The 20,000-nt window shown below is 40.0% G+C and overlaps 1 protein-coding gene across 2 annotated transcripts in view; it reads right to left on the bottom strand.

Annotated features, from left to right (window-relative positions):
* The window catches only part of myo16 (myosin XVI), a 774,098-nt gene that overhangs the window by 151,734 nt on the left and 602,364 nt on the right, over positions 1–20,000 (bottom strand). For both annotated transcript variants that reach the window (XM_051926297.1, XM_051926296.1), the window contains exon 27: positions 4,074–4,279. In XM_051926297.1, the coding sequence (XP_051782257.1) occupies positions 4,074–4,279 (206 nt within the window). The remainder of the gene's footprint in view (positions 1–4,073; positions 4,280–20,000) is intronic.

The raw sequence follows: 20,000 nt of genomic DNA, 5'->3' as shown, positions 1-20,000 counted from the left end.
CAAAATTCCTCCAGAGTGCTGTAAAAGACTCATTGCAAGTTATCGCAAACGCTTGATTGCAGTTATTGCTGCTAAGGGTGGCCCAACCAGTTATTAGGTTCAGGGGGAAATTACTTTTTCACACAGGGCCATGTAGGTTTGGATTTTTTTTCTCCCTAAATAATAAAAACCACCATTTACAAACTGCATTTTGTGTTTACTTGTGTTATATTTGACTAATGGTTAAATGTGTTTGATGATCAGAAACATTTTGTGTGACAAACATGCAAAAGAATAAGAAATCAGGAAGGGGGCAAATAGTTTTTCACACCACTGTATATTATATATATATATATGTGTATATATATATATATATTATATATATATTTGTATATATATATATTATATATATATGTGTGTGTATATATATAAATGTAATGAATTATTATTTATTATTATTATATAATATGTGTGTATATATATATATATATATATATATATAATATATGTGTATATATATATATATATATATATAAAATACATATATATACATATATATATATATATATAATATATGTGTATATGTATGTATATATATATATATATATATGACAGCAACACTTATAACAATGACAACACAATTACATTGACAATCATGTTACATTATTTTTAAAATGTTTCCTTTACTTTTTCATAACCTCTTTAACACACTACTTCTTCACTGCGAAGCGCGGGTATTTTGCTAGTATATAATATATACCAGTAATGCCGCACTGCATGATAACGTGCAGTGAATCCACTTGACTTGACCATTCCTAGTCTTCATCCTCTTTCTCTGTACGTTTATCATTCATTTGCTCAGAGGTTGATGCATTTGTTGCTTCCTGAGCAGCTCTTCTTTTCTCCACCCTAGCGGCCCACTTCTTCTCTTCTTTTGTCGGCATCTTTTCACATTAAAACTGATTAAGTCAGTGTTTGTGTTGTAATTACTTAGTTTGTTTTCTTTAATTTTTCACTTAAGCTGTCACTTAAGTCTTCAATCTGCCTCAAGAATGATTTAAGATATGAAGAGGTAGTGGAAGTGACTGCGAAGGTGGTAGGGAATGAGAACGGCGCCTGTATACATGCGCCACACGGCCGCCCTGTTGCGCGCTGCCGAGAGTTGATTCTACAATAAAATAAAATAAAAATAAAAAGAGTAATAAAAATCATCACTCTGAAAGCGGATAGTAGACATCACATTGTGAGCTACATGTGATTTAAAATCCTGGACAGACAAAAAAACAGCCATGGTAGCGTATTATATATAAAGATAAAATCTTTTAAACCATGTCTCACAAACAGGGTGAACCAGGACTCTAAAGACTTGGACCTTCGTCCTTTTGCAGAGATATGGGGAGGACCACACACCCCTTTCCAGTGACCTCATGACCTCCCAGCCCATCTGCTGGTTTCATAGGAAGAGTCACCAGAGACATATGAATGTCACTTGCCCAGATAAGTAAACCTCTCGACGAGGTCGACACTCTCTCCGCAGACAGACACACTGCTGATGGCCGTGCCCAATAGGTCACTGAAGGCCTGGTTCTTGGTGTTTATCAGGAAACTCCCATAAGAGATTGTAAGAATTTATTTAAAAAAGGAAAACCCGTTCCTCACAATGCAGGTCATGTGCCTCATTCGGGACTCCATGAACAACACAAAGTCAAACCAGCAGAACCCAAGGATTCCCTGAAGAGACACACATGAAGGAGTCCAGTCTTCGTCTCAGGTCACTGGATAGCGTCCATGTCTCACAAACACGGTGAACCAGGACTCTAAAGACTTGGACCTTCGTCCTTTTGCAGAGATATGGGGAGGACCACACACCCTTTTCCAGTGACCTCATGACCTCCCAGCCCATCTGCTGGCTTCATAGGAAGAGACATCAGAGTCATATGAATGTCACTGCCCAGGTAAGTAAACCCCTCAATGAGGTCGACACTCTCTCCGTAGACAGACACACTGCTGATGGCTGTGCCCAAGAGGTCATTAAAGACCAGGGTGTTGGACCATCGCAAGCCCAGACACTCCAACTCCTCGCTTAGTCTCTCGAGAGCCTCCATTGACTCTGCAAAGCTGACAGCATTGTTGACAAAGTCAAGATCAGTGAATCTTTCTTCACCAACAGATGCCACACAGTTGCTGGACCCCACGACTCTGCCCAACACCCAGTCCATGCAAGCACTGAACAGAGTAGGAGCAAGAACACCCCTGACAGACCCCCAAAAAACACAGAGGGTCTGTCTCCACTGTGAAACAAATGTGCGGAAGCCATAAAGGACCGCTGACTGAACTTGTAAATTGTGATAGACGGCCAGGAACCCTGCCCCGCCGGGACTCCTGGAGGAAGGAGGGTCCAGAAGAGCGGCACTTCTCTTCCCTGGGCACCTGCTCTCATGCTCTCCCAATCCGTCTACTGACTTCATAGGAAGAGATCACCAGAGTCACATGAATGTCACTGCCGAGGTCAGTAAACCTCTCAATGCGGTCGACACTCTCTCCGCAGACACACACACTGCTGATGGCCGTGCCCAAGAAGTCATTAAAGACCTAGCTCTTGGTTTTAATCAGGACCCTCGCAATCCCAGACACTCCGACTCCTCGCTCAGTCTCTCGAACTAACCCTAACTCCAGTACGAGAGACGATAATCGCGGACGAGATAAACTTTGAATACTCTGAATAAACTGAATACTTCAGAGAGCTGGTGTGCGCAGATCAAATAAGGATTTGCACCCATAGCTGACCTTCTATCCCATCGTGTCGATTCTACATGGGATCCGACCTCAGAGGCCACGACCCTGCGCTGAACGTCTAGGAAAAGGCAAATCGGATGCCCTTGCGGCTTGGAATGTTTTCAGGCGTTCGTACAATCAGAGGACGGCCGGGAGATTTTCTGTTCAATGTTGTACCCGTCTGTCTAAATTTAGAACTGTTTTGTGATTTGGAAGGAATGCTGAAGGCACGTTGCGTAGTGATGATGGATTCGTTGTTTTTGAAGAACGCTTCGACAGCACCGGGCCAAGGCGACTGAAAACTACAAGGGATCGCCTATCAAAGGACCCCCATGCCCACCCAACCCACTCGGCTGCCTCTACCTCACGTAAAGACCTTGAGAAAGGTGGTACTTCATTTTGGCTCACCCTGTACTTCATTGTTCTGCATGGATTCATCGCTCATCGTGTCTTCACTGCCGCTTTAAGCACGTTATGCTCCTTCAGAGGGACAGACCCTCGAGTACAGAATGCTGACCGATTGGATCACAAGCTCTGTGGGTGTTCGTTAGGCATCGTGATAGGAGCTCAGGAGATTCCACGACAGATAAAGAACTTGCAGTGTGACTTTATGCTTTAGAACTTCTGGTTCCCCTTTATGAAGCACTTATTTGTACAAAGCTGGATTTAGTGTTCTGGTTTGCCTGAAATCAAACGTGACTGATGAGATAAGGCGCGCTCTCTCGACTATACGTAATGACAAGCAGCAGGGTGACATGCGGGCACAACCTGCTCATTAAAGATCGTAAGCACTTTACATGGTTATCTGTGCCAACATGTTATGTTTTGATGTGAGGTAAATGTTCTGTAATGTAATACCGTAACTTGCCGTTAAGCAACGTACTGAATGGGAAGTGAATATCATTACTTCATAGAGCTTGAGATTTCAAAATGGGGTCACAAACCAAAAAAGTCTGGGAACATCTCGCATAACATATTCAGTTCAAGGGTGTGAATGTTGCGTTACACACTTGCGGAGACATACAAGTGCTCATCTCAGGTCACACTTTCTTGGCCGCAGTAATTAGTCCAACATAGTTGGCAGACCCTTCCCTCGCCCCCAGGAGGAGAGACCCTTAAAAGATCAGAGCACCATTATAATCCACTCAAAACTAGCACCATGTCTCCTACCCCACAGACTTCAGTACAATTTTGCTGAATTCGCCAGACCTTTCCATGTCTTTACCAAACTTGACTTGCCGCCTGATCATCGGTAGCCGAGCGGGATTGCTAACGAGAGAGATTTGGTATTTGACAGAAATGCTGGATTATGTGCTTACCGTGTCAAGAATCCCGAAAACGTCAGCCTCACGGGATAACCATAGTGGATCATCTTCACCATCTCCAGAACACCAATGTACTGCAGTTGAGGGGACACACAGAATCGGTCAAAAAAGTCCGACTTCTTGCAGTGGTTGGGTTTGATGCACTGAACAAAGTGTGGAGTGCAGTTGTGGAGCTTACTGGTGATGTCAGTGATGGAGTTCTGGAAAATGAAAAAAAGTAATACATTAAATAACGGTACAGGAAAAAAGACAAACCACCACAAAGTCATTCATTAATTAACCAATATGAACAGAGAGAAAGCATCAAAAACTTATAGTTTAAAAAATGAAAAGGAAGCAACAAGTAATACATCAATTAATCGATTAGAGACAAAGCACTAAAACGTAATAAACTGAGTGACCAATTAAAATAGAAACAAAGCATCAAAAGTTACGAAAGAGAAAAGGGAGCAACAATGAAAAAATTAATTAACCAGTTATTAAAGAAAAGTGCCAAAAAGGAATTAATCTGCCAATTAGGAAGGTGACAATGCTCCAAAATACAAATTAGTTAACCAATGAAGAAATTAGACAAAGTACCAAAAACCATTAAAAAAAAATAACCAATAAGAAAAGAACCAAAGTGCAAAAAAAGTAATTCATTAATACAAATTGGCAATGAGACAACACGCCAAAAAATAATTAATTAACCAATAACAAGAGAGAGAAGGTAACAGAAAGTAGTGACTCAATTAACCAATCAGAAAAGAGAAAGCACCAAACAAATAATTCATGAATTGACAAATAAAAAAGGAAAAAGTAATGAATTAATCAACCAATAAGAAAAGAGATAAAGCAACAAAATGTAATGAGTTAATTAATCAATAAGAAAAAAGATAAAGCAATAAAATATAAACAGTTAATTAACCAATAAGAAAAGAGAGGGTAACAGAAAGTAATGAATCAATTAACCAATCAGAAAAGAGACAAAGCGCCAAACAAAAAAAATAATGAATTGACTAATAAAAAAGGAAACAGTAATGAATTAATTAACCAATAAGAAAAGAGATAAAGCAACAAAATGTAATGAGTTAATTAACCAATAAGAAAATAGATAAAGCACAAAGCAAATAATTAATTAGTTGACTAATAAAAAAAGGACAATAAAAATTGTGATTAATTAAGCAATAAGAAAAATGAAAAAAAAATCAAAAAGTAATGAATTAATTAACCAATAAGAAAATAGATAAAGCAACGAAATATAAACAGTTAATTAACCAATAAGAAAAGAGAGGGTAACAGAAAGTAATGAATCAATTAACCAATCAGAAAAGAGACAAAGTGCCAAACAAAAAAATTAACGAATTGACTAATAAAAAAGGAAACAGTAATGAATTAATTAACCAATAAGAAAAACGACAAAACACTAAAAAGTAATGAATTAATTAACCAATAAGAAAAGAGATAAAGCATTGAAATGTTAACAGCTAATTAACCAATAAGAAAAGAGAGAGGATAACAGAAAGTAATGAATTAATTAACCAATCAGAAAAGAGACGATGCGTCAATCAAAAAAATTAATGAATTGACTAATAAAAAAGGAAACAGTAATGAATTAATTAACCAATAAGAAAAATGACAAAACACCAAAAAGTGATAAATTAATTAACCAATAAGAAAAGAGTTAAAGCAACAAAATGTAATGAGTTAATTAACCAATAAGAAAATAGATAAAGCACAAAGCAAATAATTAATTAGTTGACTAATAAAAAAGGACAATAAAAATTGTGATTAATTAAGCAATAAGAAAAATGAAAAAAAAAATCAAAAAGTAATGAATTAATTAACCAATAAGAAAAAAGATAAAGCAACGAAATGTAAACAGTTAATTAACCAATAAGAAAAGAGGGTAACAGAAAGTAATGAATCAATTATTCAATCAGAAAAGAGATGAAACGCCAAACAAAGAAAATAATGAACTGACTAATAAAAAAGGAAACAGTAATGAATTAATTAACCAACAAGAAAAACGACAAAACACCAAAAAGTAATGAATTAATTAACCAATAAGAAAAGAGATAAAGCACCAAACAAATAATTAATTATTTGACTAATAAAAAGGACAAAAAAAATTGTGATTAATTAAGCAATAAGAAAAATGAAAAACATCAAAAAGTAATGAATTAATTAACCAATAAAGAAAGAGATAAAGCACAACATGTAATGAGTTAATTAACCAATAAGAAAAGAGATAAAGCACCAAGTAAATAATTAATTGACTAATAAAAAAGTACAAAAACAAAATGTGATTAATTAAGCAATAAGAAAAATGAAAAATGAAAAAACATCAAAAAGTAATGAATAAATTAACCAATAAGAAAAGAGATAAAGTGGCAAACAAATAATTAATTAATTGACTAATAAATAAAGGACAAAAACAAAATGTAATTAATTAATTAACCAATAAGAAAAATGACAAAACATGAAAAAGTAATGAACTAATTAACCAATAGGAAAAGAGATACAGCAACAAAAAGTAATGAGTTAATTGACCAATTAGAAAGGAGACAAAATGTTAAAAAGTAATCAATTAATTAACCAAATTATAAAAGAGACAAAGCACCAAACAGTAGTTAATTACTTGATCGATAATAAACGGACAGAGTGACAATATAAATTAATGAATTAATGAACTCATTCAAAAAGAAGGCCAAGCACCAACATTATTCAATGAGTGACATTGTTGATGGAAACACATGCAGGTTTTGACCCCACGTCCCCCATAACTGACTTGGATGGCTGCCTGCACTTCTACCATTTACGTGATGAATCCTTCAAACAGGGAAATCAAACACTTGGGCTCCTGAACATACAAATTTTGCAGCACCACTACATGTACGTGGATCCCTATGATGAAATGAAGCGGTGAATTTCTGTTCCTTACAGTTGAAAAACAAAAAAGTATTACGACTGCCCCAAGGGAAAAATGAGCCTAACTCATCCCTGGAAGGAACGTCTCCCTTCATTCTGAGCGGCAGCACAGCCCCTCGTTAGGCTTCAACGTCCTGCAGTCATTTCATTTGCTCTGGTGATTTAGTGGTGACTACATTACGGTGGTGTGACCGAGGAAAGCACTGCAACTTCCACTGAAGAAATGTTGGGACGCCAACCTGGCCGTCCCCGCTTAATTCCACAAAAACACAAAAAAGGGTCACTAGATGTGCCAACACAAAAGTACCGTCAGAGTTTTGGTAATTATGTATGTCTGGTCTCTTGAGAAAGGAGCTCCATGCTATAGTGTGTTCTTCTCAAAACTGAACGCCTCCTTCTGGCTGCTGCTGGCTTTATAGTTGGAGGACTGGAAGAGGCGGAGTCAGTCACTTTCATTGAGCTTCTCCTTTCTACTGAGGAGGGAATGACAGAGGAGAAGGACAGCGACCAGCGCCCCCTCTTGACCCGGGGTGACAGTACCTACCCCAGAGGGTGATCCACAGACGTGCAAGTGTGACAGCGGTAAAATAAATCTTCAGTCTACACTGCTGAGTCACTGACTGCAAATAAAGGCGACTCACTTCTGTTCCCACTTTAATTTATTTTTTGAATGCCCATTTTAAATTGGCTAGTGATCCAAATCCAATATGAATTGTGTGTCTAGATATTTATTCCGAATGTGACCAGCAGGTACAAAATTAATAAAAAAACAAACGTGACCTAAATGTTGCAAAGTTTTTCTTCCACAGACAACCACAGATGCGTAGAAATGAGTTGCCAAGCAGTGTGGTGGACAGCAGAACTGGAGTACCAGCAGTGTTCATTTGGGAGAATCGGTTGGCATGCTGGTCTGAATGGTTTTGTCTTATCTAAACTATTCTGAAATTCTTATACAGAAACTTATAACCTGCTTAATCCTGAACAGGGTCACCGGGGTCTGCTGGAGCCCATCCATGCTAGCATAGGGCACAAGGACAGGACGGCAGTCCATCGCACCAAACATACACAACGGCCAATTTAGTGTCGTCACTCCACTTAACCTGCCCGTCTTTTGACTGTGGGAGGAAATCCACACAGAGATGGGGAGAACATGCAAACTCCACACAGGGAGGATCCGAGACATGAACACAGGTCTCCTTAGTGCCAGGCAGCAGCACTACCAACCGCGCCATCGTGCCACCATACAAAGTCAAATGTGTTTATAAAGCACATTGAAAATCCAGCTGAACAGATAAGACAGAATTAACAGATATACAAAAAACAAAATGGATTAACACAATTAAAAATAAATGAATGAAGTGGTGAGGTGGCCCTCTGCTGTTAGGCATCTAAAATCTGGAATAGCTGACCGACAGAAAGTCGCCAGGCTGATGTGATGGAGCACGTTAAAAAAAAAATGCTAAAACCTCATTATTTTAATATGGCTTAACCCTTAAACCACTGCAACCGGCTATAGTCAGTTCCAAATCCAATCTGCCAGCACGGCGGAGCTGAATATATTCGACGATGTACATCCATTGAACGCCGCAATCGGCTTTCGTCGGCTCCCAGTGCAATTTTCCAGCACGCCGGAGCTGATCGGTCCGTGACATACATTGGTTAAGCAGCCAGCTCATGCCCACTGGCGCCCGCTAGCGAATCAGCATCACTGTCCCTGGGATTCAGCCGCTGCACTTGACTAGCCTGCCAGCATCAGCGTTGGCCTCTGCGTGCCTGCGTTCAAGCACAGTTGGCTCTGTGATTTACTGAATTTCATCAATGGCGTCAGTTGCACCCCTTGTATATATCACCATAGATCATCGCTTTTTATCATCGGCAGTTTGTAAAATGATCCAAAATACGTGCTCCATTCAAATGTCACTTTTTCTTGGTGAATTGTGACGTTTCCTTAAAAAGTGCGACAAAAAAGTATTTGGCGTCCAGGGCAGTGCATTAACCCCCCAAGTACGTGGCAGTTTAAGGGTTAACTTCATTTTAGTGTAGTCCTGATATTCTGCATATGCACTGAATTGTCATTTTTGTCATGGCTCAGCAATCCGTACGAATCCTGTTGAAGCAGGTTAGGCAGCCCGGGCACCCTTAGCCCCAATGACGGCACTCGGAGTCTCAGGACAGGCAGCAGGATCAGGCTTTATTGTATGGCACACCATATGCAGCGTCCTGTTACATTTATTATAGTTCTCATCATTTAAGCCATTATTCTTCCTCATCTGACTCCTAACTTTCCAGTGCTCTAGGCCTCCCTCTAATTAATTCCACCAATAATTCTCAGTTAAGGGATGTCAGACCCCCCCCCCCCACACACACACTCTTATAAGGACTATTCTTGCTTGCTACCATTATTTACAGCCAAGGAGTTCAAATTCCCTTCTCTAAGCGAGGGGGCCCATTCGTTGTCTCTCTCGCACGTCTGACCTTTGGCTTATGAAATACTAATGTCTTCTAGCTCATACAAAATAATAAAGAATACGGTATGTAGACATGAATCTTTTCAATCCCTACACTCACGTGTTTGATGTTTAGGATAAAACAATGTTTACTTTCCCCTGCTTTTCTATAACCCCTACTTTGCTCTGCTGTTCTTTTTCTGGTTTTCTGAGGTGACAATCTGCGCCCCCACCACCTGATCAGGGCACCATGCAGTCCCTACATTGATGGATTGAAGGTCCACATGACCGTCATCATCATCAGATTCTTTCAAGTGAAGCCTGAAAACCCTGAGGACTGATTGAGATCACTGATCTTAGGTAGAATGCCTAGAGGGGACTGGGTAGTCTCGTGGCCCCAGAACTCCTGTAGATTTAGTTTTTTTTCCTCCAGATTTTATTTTGTTTTGTTTTTTTGTGTCCTCCCGGCCATCGGACCGTACTTTATTCTTTGTTATTTAGTACAGTGATCCCTCGCTATATCGCGCTTCGCCTTTCGCGGCTTCACTCCATCGCGGATTTTATATGTAAGCATATTTAAATATATATCGCCGATTTTTTGCTGGTTCGCGGATTTCTGAGGACAATAGGTCTTTTAATTTCTGGTACATGCTTCCTCAGTTGGTTTGCCCAGTTGATTTCATACAAGGGACGCTATTGGCAGATGGCTGAGAAGCTACCCATCTTACTTTTCTCTTTCTCTCGCGCTGACTTTCTCTGATCCTGACGTAGGGGGTGTGAGCAGGGGGGCTGTTCGCACACCTAGACGATACGGACGCTCGTCTAAAAATGCTGAAAGATTATCTTCACGTTGCTACCTTCTGTGCAGCTGCTTCCTGAAGCGACATGCTGCACGGTGCTTCGCATACTTAAAAGCTCGAAGGGCACGTATTGATCTTTGACTGTTTGTTTTTCTCTGTCTCTCTCTCTTTCTCTGCTCCTGACGGAGGGGGTGTGAGCTGCCGCCTTCAACAGCTTTGTGCCGCGGTGCTTCGCATACTTAAAAGCCAAACAGCCCTATTGATTTGTTTGCTTTCCTCTGTCTTTCTGACAGTCTGTGCTCCTGATGCGCACTCCTTTGAAGAGGAAGATATGTTTGCATTCTTTTAATTGTGAGACGGAACTGTCATCTCTGTCTTGTCATGGAGCACAGTTTAAACTTTTGAAAAAAACACAAATGTTTGTGTGCAGTGTTTGAATAACGTTCCTGTCTCTCTACAACCTCCTGTGTTTCTGCGCAAATCTGTGACCCAAGCATGACAATATAAAAATAACCATATAAACATATGGTTTCTACTTCGCGGATTTTCTTATTTCGCGAGTGGCTCTGGAACGCAACCCCCGCGATGGAGGAGGGATTACTGTATTGCCTAATCTTATTTTTATATCTTTCTTTTTTATAAACTTTTCTTCCTTCATCTTGTAAACCACTTTGAGTTACACCAGATGTAGGAATACGTGCTAAGATAAGATAAAATAAAAACAGCAGTCGAGAAACGAGCCCAACTTAAGGCAAATACCAAAGCAAACAGATGGGTCGTAAGCAAAGATTAAAACATTTCAACAGGCGGCGCAGTTCTAAAATGAAAAGGAAGGGAGGGAGCAGAGACCGCAAGGGCTCAATCAGCAATGCTTCTGAGCTAAGACCTGCTGAAGCAATGAAGGCACTTGGAGTCTCAGGGCAGGCAGCAGAATCAGGCTTTTATTGTATGGCGCACATACAGACTCATTTCAGATGAAGCGTCCAGCCATAAGCACCTGAAACATTTATTACAATTCTTATCATTTAAGCCATTATTTTTCCTCATCTGACTCCTAACAGTTCATTGCTTTAGGCCTCCCTCTAATTAATTCCACCAATAATTCTTAGTTAAGCGGATGTCAGACCCCCCCACTCTGTCTATTTTATAAGGACTATTCTTGCTTGCTACTATTATTTACAGCCAAAGAGTTCACATTCCCTTCTCTAAGCGAGGGGTCCCATCCTTTGTCTCTCTCGCACGTCTGACCTTTGGCTTATGAAATACTAATGTCTTCTAGCTCATACAAAATAATTAAGAATACTGTATGTAGACATGAATCTTTTTAATCCTTACACTCACGTATTTAATCTTATTCTTCTTTTTTCGGCTGCTCCTATTAGGGGTTGCTACAGCGGATCATCTTCTTCCATATCTTAACACTCACGTGTTTGATGTTTAGTATAAAACAACATTTACTTTCCTGTGCTTTTCTATAACTCCTACTTTTCTCTGCTGTTCTTTTTCCAGTTTTCTGTGGCGGTGGTCAGCGCCCTCACCACCTGATCAGGGCACCGTGCAGTCCCTACATTGATGGATTGAAGGCCAGATGTCCACATGACCATCATCATCATCAAATTCTTTCACATGAAGCTTGGAAACCCTGAGGGCTGATTGAGGTCATTAATGTTAGGTAGAATGCCCAGTGGCTGCTGGGTGGTCTCGTGGCCTTGGAACCCCTGCAGATTTTTTTTTTCCACCACATTTTTTTTGTGTCCTCCTGGCCATCGGATATAATATTTATTATTGCCTAATCTTATTTTTACATTTTAATTTTTTATAAACTTTTCTTCCTTCATCTTGTAAAGCACTTTGAGTTACACCAGATGAATGAAAATGTGCGATAGAAATAAATGTTGTTGTTATAAAGAAGATAAAATAAACACAGCAGAAGAGAAACAAACCCAACTTAAGCCAAATGCCAAAGCAAACAGATGGGTCATAAACAAAGACTAAAACATTTCAACAGGTGGCGCAGTTCTATAATGAAAAGGAAGGGAGGGAGCAAAGACCACAAGGGCTCAATCACCAATGCTTCTGAGCTGAGACCTGCTGAAGCAATGAAGGCACTCGGAGTCTCAGGGCAGGCAGCAGAATCAGGCTTTTATTGTATGCTGCACATACAGACTCCTGCGGTGGGCTGGCACCCTGCCCGGGGTTTGTTTCCTGCCTTGCGCCCTGTGTTAGCTGGGATTGGCTCCAGCAGACCCCCGTGACCCTGTGGTTAGGATATAGCGGGTTGGATAATGGATGGATGGATGGACATACAGACTCATTTCGGATGAAGCGTCCAGCCATAAGCACCTGAAACATTTATTACAATTCTTATCATTTAAGCCATTATTCTCATCTGACTCCTAACGTTCCATTGCTCTAGGCCTCCCTCTAATTAATTCCACCAATAATTCTCAGTTAAGGGGATGTCAGACCCCCCACTCTTATAAGGACTATTCTTGCTTGCTACCATTATTTACAGCCAAGGAGTTCACGTTCCCTTCTCTAAGCGAGGGGCCCATCCTTTGACTCTCTTGCACGTCTGACCTTTGGCTTATGAAATACTAATTGTCTTGTAGCTCATACAAAATAATTAAGAATACTGTATGTAAACATGAATCTTTTTAATCCTGACACTCACATATTTAATCTTCTTCTTCTTTCGGCTGCTCCCATTAGGGTTTGCCACAGCGGATCATCTTCTTCTATATCTTAACACTCACGTGTTTAATGTTTAGTATAAAGCAGTGCTTACTTTCCCATGATTTTCTATAGCCTCCTTCTGGCCATCAGACTGTACCTTATTCTTTTTTATTTAGTATTGCCTAATCTTATTTTTATACTTTTATTTTTTATAAACTTTTCTTCCTTGATCTTGTAAAACACTTTGAGCTACACCAGATGAATGAAAATGTGCGATAGTTGTGGTTGTAAAGACGATAAAATAAAAACAGCAGTCGAGAAACGAACCCAACTTAAGCCAAATGCCAAAGCAAACAGATGGGTCGTAAGCAAAGATTAAAACATTTCAACAGGCGGCGCAGTTCTAAAATGAAAAGGAAGGGAGGGAGCAGAGACAGCAAGGGCTCAATCAGCAATGCTTCTGAGCTGAGACCTGCTGAAGCAATGAAGGCACTCGGAGTCTCAGGGCAGGCAGCAGAATTTAGGCTTTTATTGTAAGACGCACATAGAGACTCAGCTCAGACGACTTGAGCCCTGAGCCATAAGCACCTGATACATTTATTACAATTCTTATAATTTAAGCCATTATTCTCATCTGACTATCATTTCATTGCTCTAATCCTGCCTCTAATTAATTCTATTAAATTTTCTTAACTGAGGGGATGTCAAAACCCCTCTCTGCCTATCATTCCTGTTTGACGAGGCCCATCCTTACTCCTTATGCTTGCTACCATTAAAGAGTTGACATTCCCTCTCTAAGTGAAGGGCCCATCTTTCTCCAGCTCTCCTGGAAATCTAATCTTTGGCATAATGAACTATTGTTGTTTTCTAGCTTATAGAGAATAATAAAATATCATGGAGGCATAAGTCTTTTTAGCACGGTGGCGCAGTGGTAGCGCTGCTGCCTCGCAGTTAGGAGGCCTGGGTTCGCTTCCCGGGTCCTCCCTGCGTGGAGTTTGCATGTTCTCCCCGTGTCTGTGTGGGTTTCCTCCCACAGTCCAAAGACATGCAGGTTAGGTGGATTGGCGATTCTAAATTGGCCCTAGTGTGTGCTTGGTGTGTGGGTGTGTGTCCTGCGGTGGGTTGGCACCCTGCCTGGGATTGGTATCTGTCTTGTGCCCTGTGTTGGATGGGATTGGCTCCAGCAGACCCCCGTGACCCTGAGTTCGGATTCAGCGGGTTGGAAAATGGATGGATGGATAAGTCTTTTTAATCCTAACTCTTACATCTTAATGCTTAGTAAAATATAGCGTCTACTTTTCTCATGCTGCAGTGGGCTGGCACCCTGCCCGGGGTTTGTTCCTGCCTTTGCGCCCCGGGATTGGCTCCAGCAGACCCCTGTGACCCTGTGTTAGAATATAGCGGGTTGGAAACTGACTGACTGATGATTGACTTTTCTCATGTGCTTATAATGCTTTTCAAATACGTAGAGATTACCGATTTCCAAAATACATTTTTCTATAGACCTTGGAACATCCATTAACACCAGGCTGGCAGACCTAAGGGCTCTAAATGGGATTACGGGCCCGCAAGATCTAAGCGGCGTTAACCCCTTCGAAGCCTTAAAAAAAAATATTAAAAGGTTAAAATCGATTCTAAATTTTCCTGGAAGCCATTGAAGTGAGGCTAAACCAGGCGGTACAGGACCATTCAACATTCAGCAACATTCTGGACCAACTGAAGACGTTTGAAGAGACGACTGATCCAAAGAAACGGAAAGGGCTAAACGGGAGGAGATAACAAGAAAGATAGGAAGAAATCATTTTTAACAACAGAACTAATCTGTTTATCGAATTTGAGAGGATCGTCAAACACAACAAATTCTTAGCGGACGATCAACTGATGATCTGCTGCACTGAGCTAACGGGCCAAGGACATAAAACATAAAACAATCTGAGACGTGAACTGCCAAGGCACCTCGAAAACCTAAAAGGGCTGACAGCCAAAGAGTGAAACGACAAATAAAAAGGCAGCCAGCAGGTCGGAGTTGGAATGTCACTCTTGTTACACGTCAGGAGCCTCCACATTCATCTGCAGCTGTCAGTAGCCTAACACACGTTCACAAAGTAGATCATTTGAGAAAAATGAGCAGCTAGTTAACCCTTCAGTCCGATTTTCTAAATTGCTAATGATTAGTTTTAGGGACTGACATTCAAAAACAATAAATCAATAAAACGGCAGGTTTTCAGTAAGTCCTTTTGTATTTTAAAGGCTGACCTTTAATAGTAAATAAGCAGCATTGGCGCTAATTGAAGTTGCCCGTGTGCAGCATTAATCAAGTGCTCTTCATTCCCTACCATTAATATTTAAGACACGATGCATGCCATTTGATCAGCATCTGCAAGGAATTACTGTGAAGCTCACCACGCTTGGGAAGGCATGGTGGTGCAGTGGTTAGTGCTGCTGCTTCTGCCAACACCTTATATGTTCAGCTTTCTGAGTTTTAATCCTGAAACTGGTGACCATCTACATGAAGTATGGGACGTGTTCCTGTGTCTTTGTGGGTTTTTCTCTTGGGGGTTTCCTTCCAAATGTAAAATATGTGTGTTAGGTTAGGTAAAGATTGTAAATTGGCTCTGATTTGTTTTCAGTCTTTCATATGCACATCACTCCAGTTCTTAAATCCTTACACTGGCTCACGGTTAAGTTTATGGGAAGATTTCAAAATCCTCCTTTTAACATATAAAGACTTAAATGGCCGAAGTCCGGCTTACTTATCTGAAGTTATCATGATTTACAAACCTGAGTGCACATTAAGATCTCAAGATGCCGGTCTGCTTATGATTCCAAGGATCTATACATATTAATAAAAGGCAAAGCCCTCACTGACTCACTGACTCACTGACTGACTGACTGACAGATTGACTGACTGACTGACTGACTCACTCATCACTAATTCTCGAACTTCCCGTGTAGGTGGAAGGCTGAAATTTGGCAGGCTCATTCCTTACAGCTTACTTACAAAAGTTAGGCAGGTTTCATTTCGAAATTCTACGCGTAATGGTCATAACTGGAACATATTTTTTGTCCATACACTGTAATGGAGGAGGCGGAGTCACGTATTGCGTCATCACGCCTCCTACGTAATCACGTGAACTAAAAACAAGGAAGAGATTTACAGCATGAGTCAAACGCGGGAACGAAGGTAAATGACGTTAATTTTTGACTGTCTTTTAATACTGTGTAAGCATACATATTAACACGTGCAATTAAACGTGTGCATTTACGGGGTGATTTCTCAGGCTTAAAAGCTCGCCTTTTATCAAACGCGGGAACAAAGGTAACTGACGTTGTTCACTGTCTTTTAATACTGTGTAACCATACATATTAACACATGTGCAATTAAACGTGTGCATTTATGGGGTGATTTCTCAGGCTTAAAAGCTCGCCTTTTACTAAAAAGGTAAATGCAAAACTATTTTCAATCAGTTTATTGAAATGCTCCCGTTAAGGATTGCAATAACATATTCGCGAGATAAAAGAACGAAGTAGGGGGAAATGACGGAAGGGCCGCAAACAGCGAAGAGCAAAAAATTAATTAAACAATTGAGAAGGGAGCGAGTGAAGCATACAAGCATGTTCATAAGGGAAACAAAGCACGGTGTAAAACGTAAGTTTAAATTAAGTTTATAGAAACGCTCCCGCTGCGGATTGCAATAACATATTCGCGAGATAAAAGTTTAATGAGAAGACACGAGGTATAAACGAACCACACGCCGTGGCGCAACGTTAGGGGCAACAGTTTCAACCATTCTATGATCTGCTTCTCGTAACTGAAAGACGGCACATGGCGGATGTTAGCCGACTTGCTGACTGCAACGTTAGGGGCTTCAACTCTGGCGCTGACGCCACATCTCAGTGCCAACACTTTGCAGACTCTACTTAAAAGACACGCCCTCCTCACTGGACAGTTAAAAAGACCAATCAAACTAACGATGACATCAAGTATTACCCAATCAAAAGTAGGAAAGGAGGCATCTTCATAAAATGCGTGTGGGATGATTTGCATGAGACGCTGCTTTAAAAAAAAAATGATAAAAAAAATACGGGATAAATCACGTCCAGTACTGATTCAAAACAGGACGCGCAATTTCATTCTCAAATGCGGCACGATTCCGTATTTTAAAGGATGGGTGGCAACCCTACAGTGCCAGGTAACCACCCATACAATCAGATTGTGATTCAGACTAGGAATGCAATGAATGTAATTACCCCGATCTACATACAAGGCGAAAGTCTTGCAACATGTCAAAGATGATGGTTTGGGATAAGTACACCATACAACATAAAAGAGCTTATGAAGCCTTGAACCGAAAAAAGCAACATCTCAGAGATCGTAAAAAAAAAAAATAGGAGGTAATGTCGTTTTACTCGCTGTAGATTTTAGTCAAACATTACCAGTTATTCCACGAGGGAGACCAGCAGATGAACTCAACGCGTGTTTAAAATCCATGCTTCTCCCACGCTCGGTTATATGTCGCGTGTTCTCGGGTAGGTACACCAAAAAATGTATACATTTAAGCATGTAATGCGCAAACAAAAAATGAGGTATACCCGAAGGCACTGCAGTAGTACTTAATCTAAGTTTACTTCTTAAATGTTAATGTTTAACTGTTTAATAATTTATACTCTTCTTATATGTTGTTCAAATTCTTTTATCAAAATACCAGTGACAGCGCAATGCACGATAACATGGAGTGAATACACCATACGCATCCGCCCACGGCCGCCCTGGTGTGCGCAGATAGGAGTTGATTCTACAATAAAATAAAATAAAGATAAAAAAAGTAATACAATCATCACCCATGAAGCGGATAGTAGACGTGACGTACTATATGTGTACCACATTTCAAGTGTATAGGTGAAACGGTTTGCGAGCTACAGGTGATTTAAAATCCTGGACAGACACACAAATTGCCATGGTAGCAAATTACAGAAGAAGATTTTACTGTTTAATAATTTATATTTATATGAAATGTGCTTCTTATATATTCATATTCTCATATGATAATGATGTTAATGTTTATATTGATTTCTATGTTATTGAAACTGCATGTATGTGTGTATATGTATGTATATATATATATATATATATATATATATACAGTGGTGTGAAAAACTATTTGCCCCCTTCCTGATTTCTTATTCTTTTGCATGTTTGTCACACAAAATGTTTCTGATCATCAAACACATTTAACCATTAGTCAAATATAACACAAGTAAACACAAAATGCAGTTTGTAAATGATGGTGTTTATTATTTAGGGAGAAAAAAAAATCCAAACCTACATGGCCCTGTGTGAAAAAGTAATTGCCCCCTGAACCTAATAACTGGTTGGGCCACCCTTAGCAGCAATAACTGCAATCAAGCGTTTGCGATAACTTGCAATGAGTCTTTTACAGCGCTCTGGAGGAATTTTGGCCCACTCATCTTTGCAAAATTGTTGTAATTCAGCTTTATTTGAGGGTTTTCTAGCATGAGCCGCCTTTTTAAGGTCATGCCATAGCATCTCAATTGGATTCAGGTCAGGACTTTGACTAGGCCACTCCAAAGTCTTCATTTTGTTTTTCTTCAGCCATTCAGAGGTGGATTTACTGGTGTGTTTTGGGTCATTGTCCTGTTGCAGCACCCAAGATCGCTTCAGCTTGAGTTGATGAACAGATGGCCGGACATTCTCCTTCAGGATTTTTTGGTAGACAGTAGAATTCATGGTTCCATCTATCACAGCAAGCCTTCCAGGTCCTGAAGCAGCAAAACAACCCCAGACCATCACACTACCACCACCATATTTTACTGTTGGTATGATGTTCTTTTTCTGAAATGCTGTGTTCCTTTAATGCCACATGTAACGGGACATTTGCCTTCCAAAAAGTTCAACTTTTGACTCATCAGTCCACAAGGTATTTTCCCAAAAGTCTTGGCAATCATTGAGATGTTTCTTAGCAAAATTGAGACGAGCCCTAATGTTCTTTTTGCTTAACAGTGGTTTGCGTCTTGGAAATCTGCCATGCAGGCCGTTTTTTGCCCAGTCTCTTTCTTATGGTGGAGTCGTGAACACTGACCTTAATTGAGGCAAGTGAGGCCTGCAGTTCTTTAGACGTTGTCCTGGGGTCTTTTGTGACCTCTCGGATGAGTCGTCTCTGCGCTCTTGGGGTAATTTTGGTCGGCCGGCCACTCCTGGGAAGGTTCACCACTGTTCCATGTTTTTGACATTTGTGGATAATGGCTCTCACTGTGGTTCGCTGGAGTCCCAAAGCTTTAGAAATGGCTTTATAACCTTTACCAGACTGATAGATCTCAATTACTTCTGTTCTCATTTGTTCCTGAATTTCTTTGGATCTTGGCATGATGTCTAGCTTTTGAGGTGCTTTTGGTCTACTTCTCTGTGTCAGGCAGCTCCTATTTAAGTGATTTCTTGATTGAAACAGGTGTGGCAGTAATCAGGCCTGGGGGTGGCTACGGAAATTGAACTCCGGTGTGATACACCACAGTTAGGTTATTTTTTAACAAGGGGACAATTACTTTTTCACACAGGGCCATGTAGGTTTGGAGTTTTTTTCTCCCTAAATAATAAAAACCATCATTTAAAAACTGCATTTTGTGTTTACTTGTGTTATATTTGACTAATGGTTAAATGTGTTTGATGATCAGAAACATTTTGTGTGACAAACATGCAAAAGAATAAGAAATCAGGAAGGGGGCAAATAGTTTTTCACACCACTGTATATATATATATATATATATATATATATATATACTAGCAAAATACCCGCGCTTCGCAGCGGAGAAGTAGTGTGTTAAAGAGGTTATGAAAAAAAAGGAAACATTTTAAAAATAACGTAACATGATTGTCAATGTAATTGTGTTGTCATTGTTATAAGTGTTGCTGTCTTTTATATATATATATATATATATATATATATTATATATATAATATACACACACACATAAACATTTATATACATATACATATATATACACACATACATAAACACACACATAAGACTTATTGACTGAAACGAGCTTTCACGAAAAAAGTTAGGGCTTTG

The sequence above is a fragment of the Erpetoichthys calabaricus genome, chromosome 4 (genome assembly GCF_900747795.2).
Source record: "Erpetoichthys calabaricus chromosome 4, fErpCal1.3, whole genome shotgun sequence".
NCBI classification, from domain to species: domain Eukaryota; kingdom Metazoa; phylum Chordata; class Cladistia; order Polypteriformes; family Polypteridae; genus Erpetoichthys; species Erpetoichthys calabaricus.
Note: the sequence above shows the minus strand (reverse complement) of the source record. Positions and strands in the feature narration are given on the sequence as shown.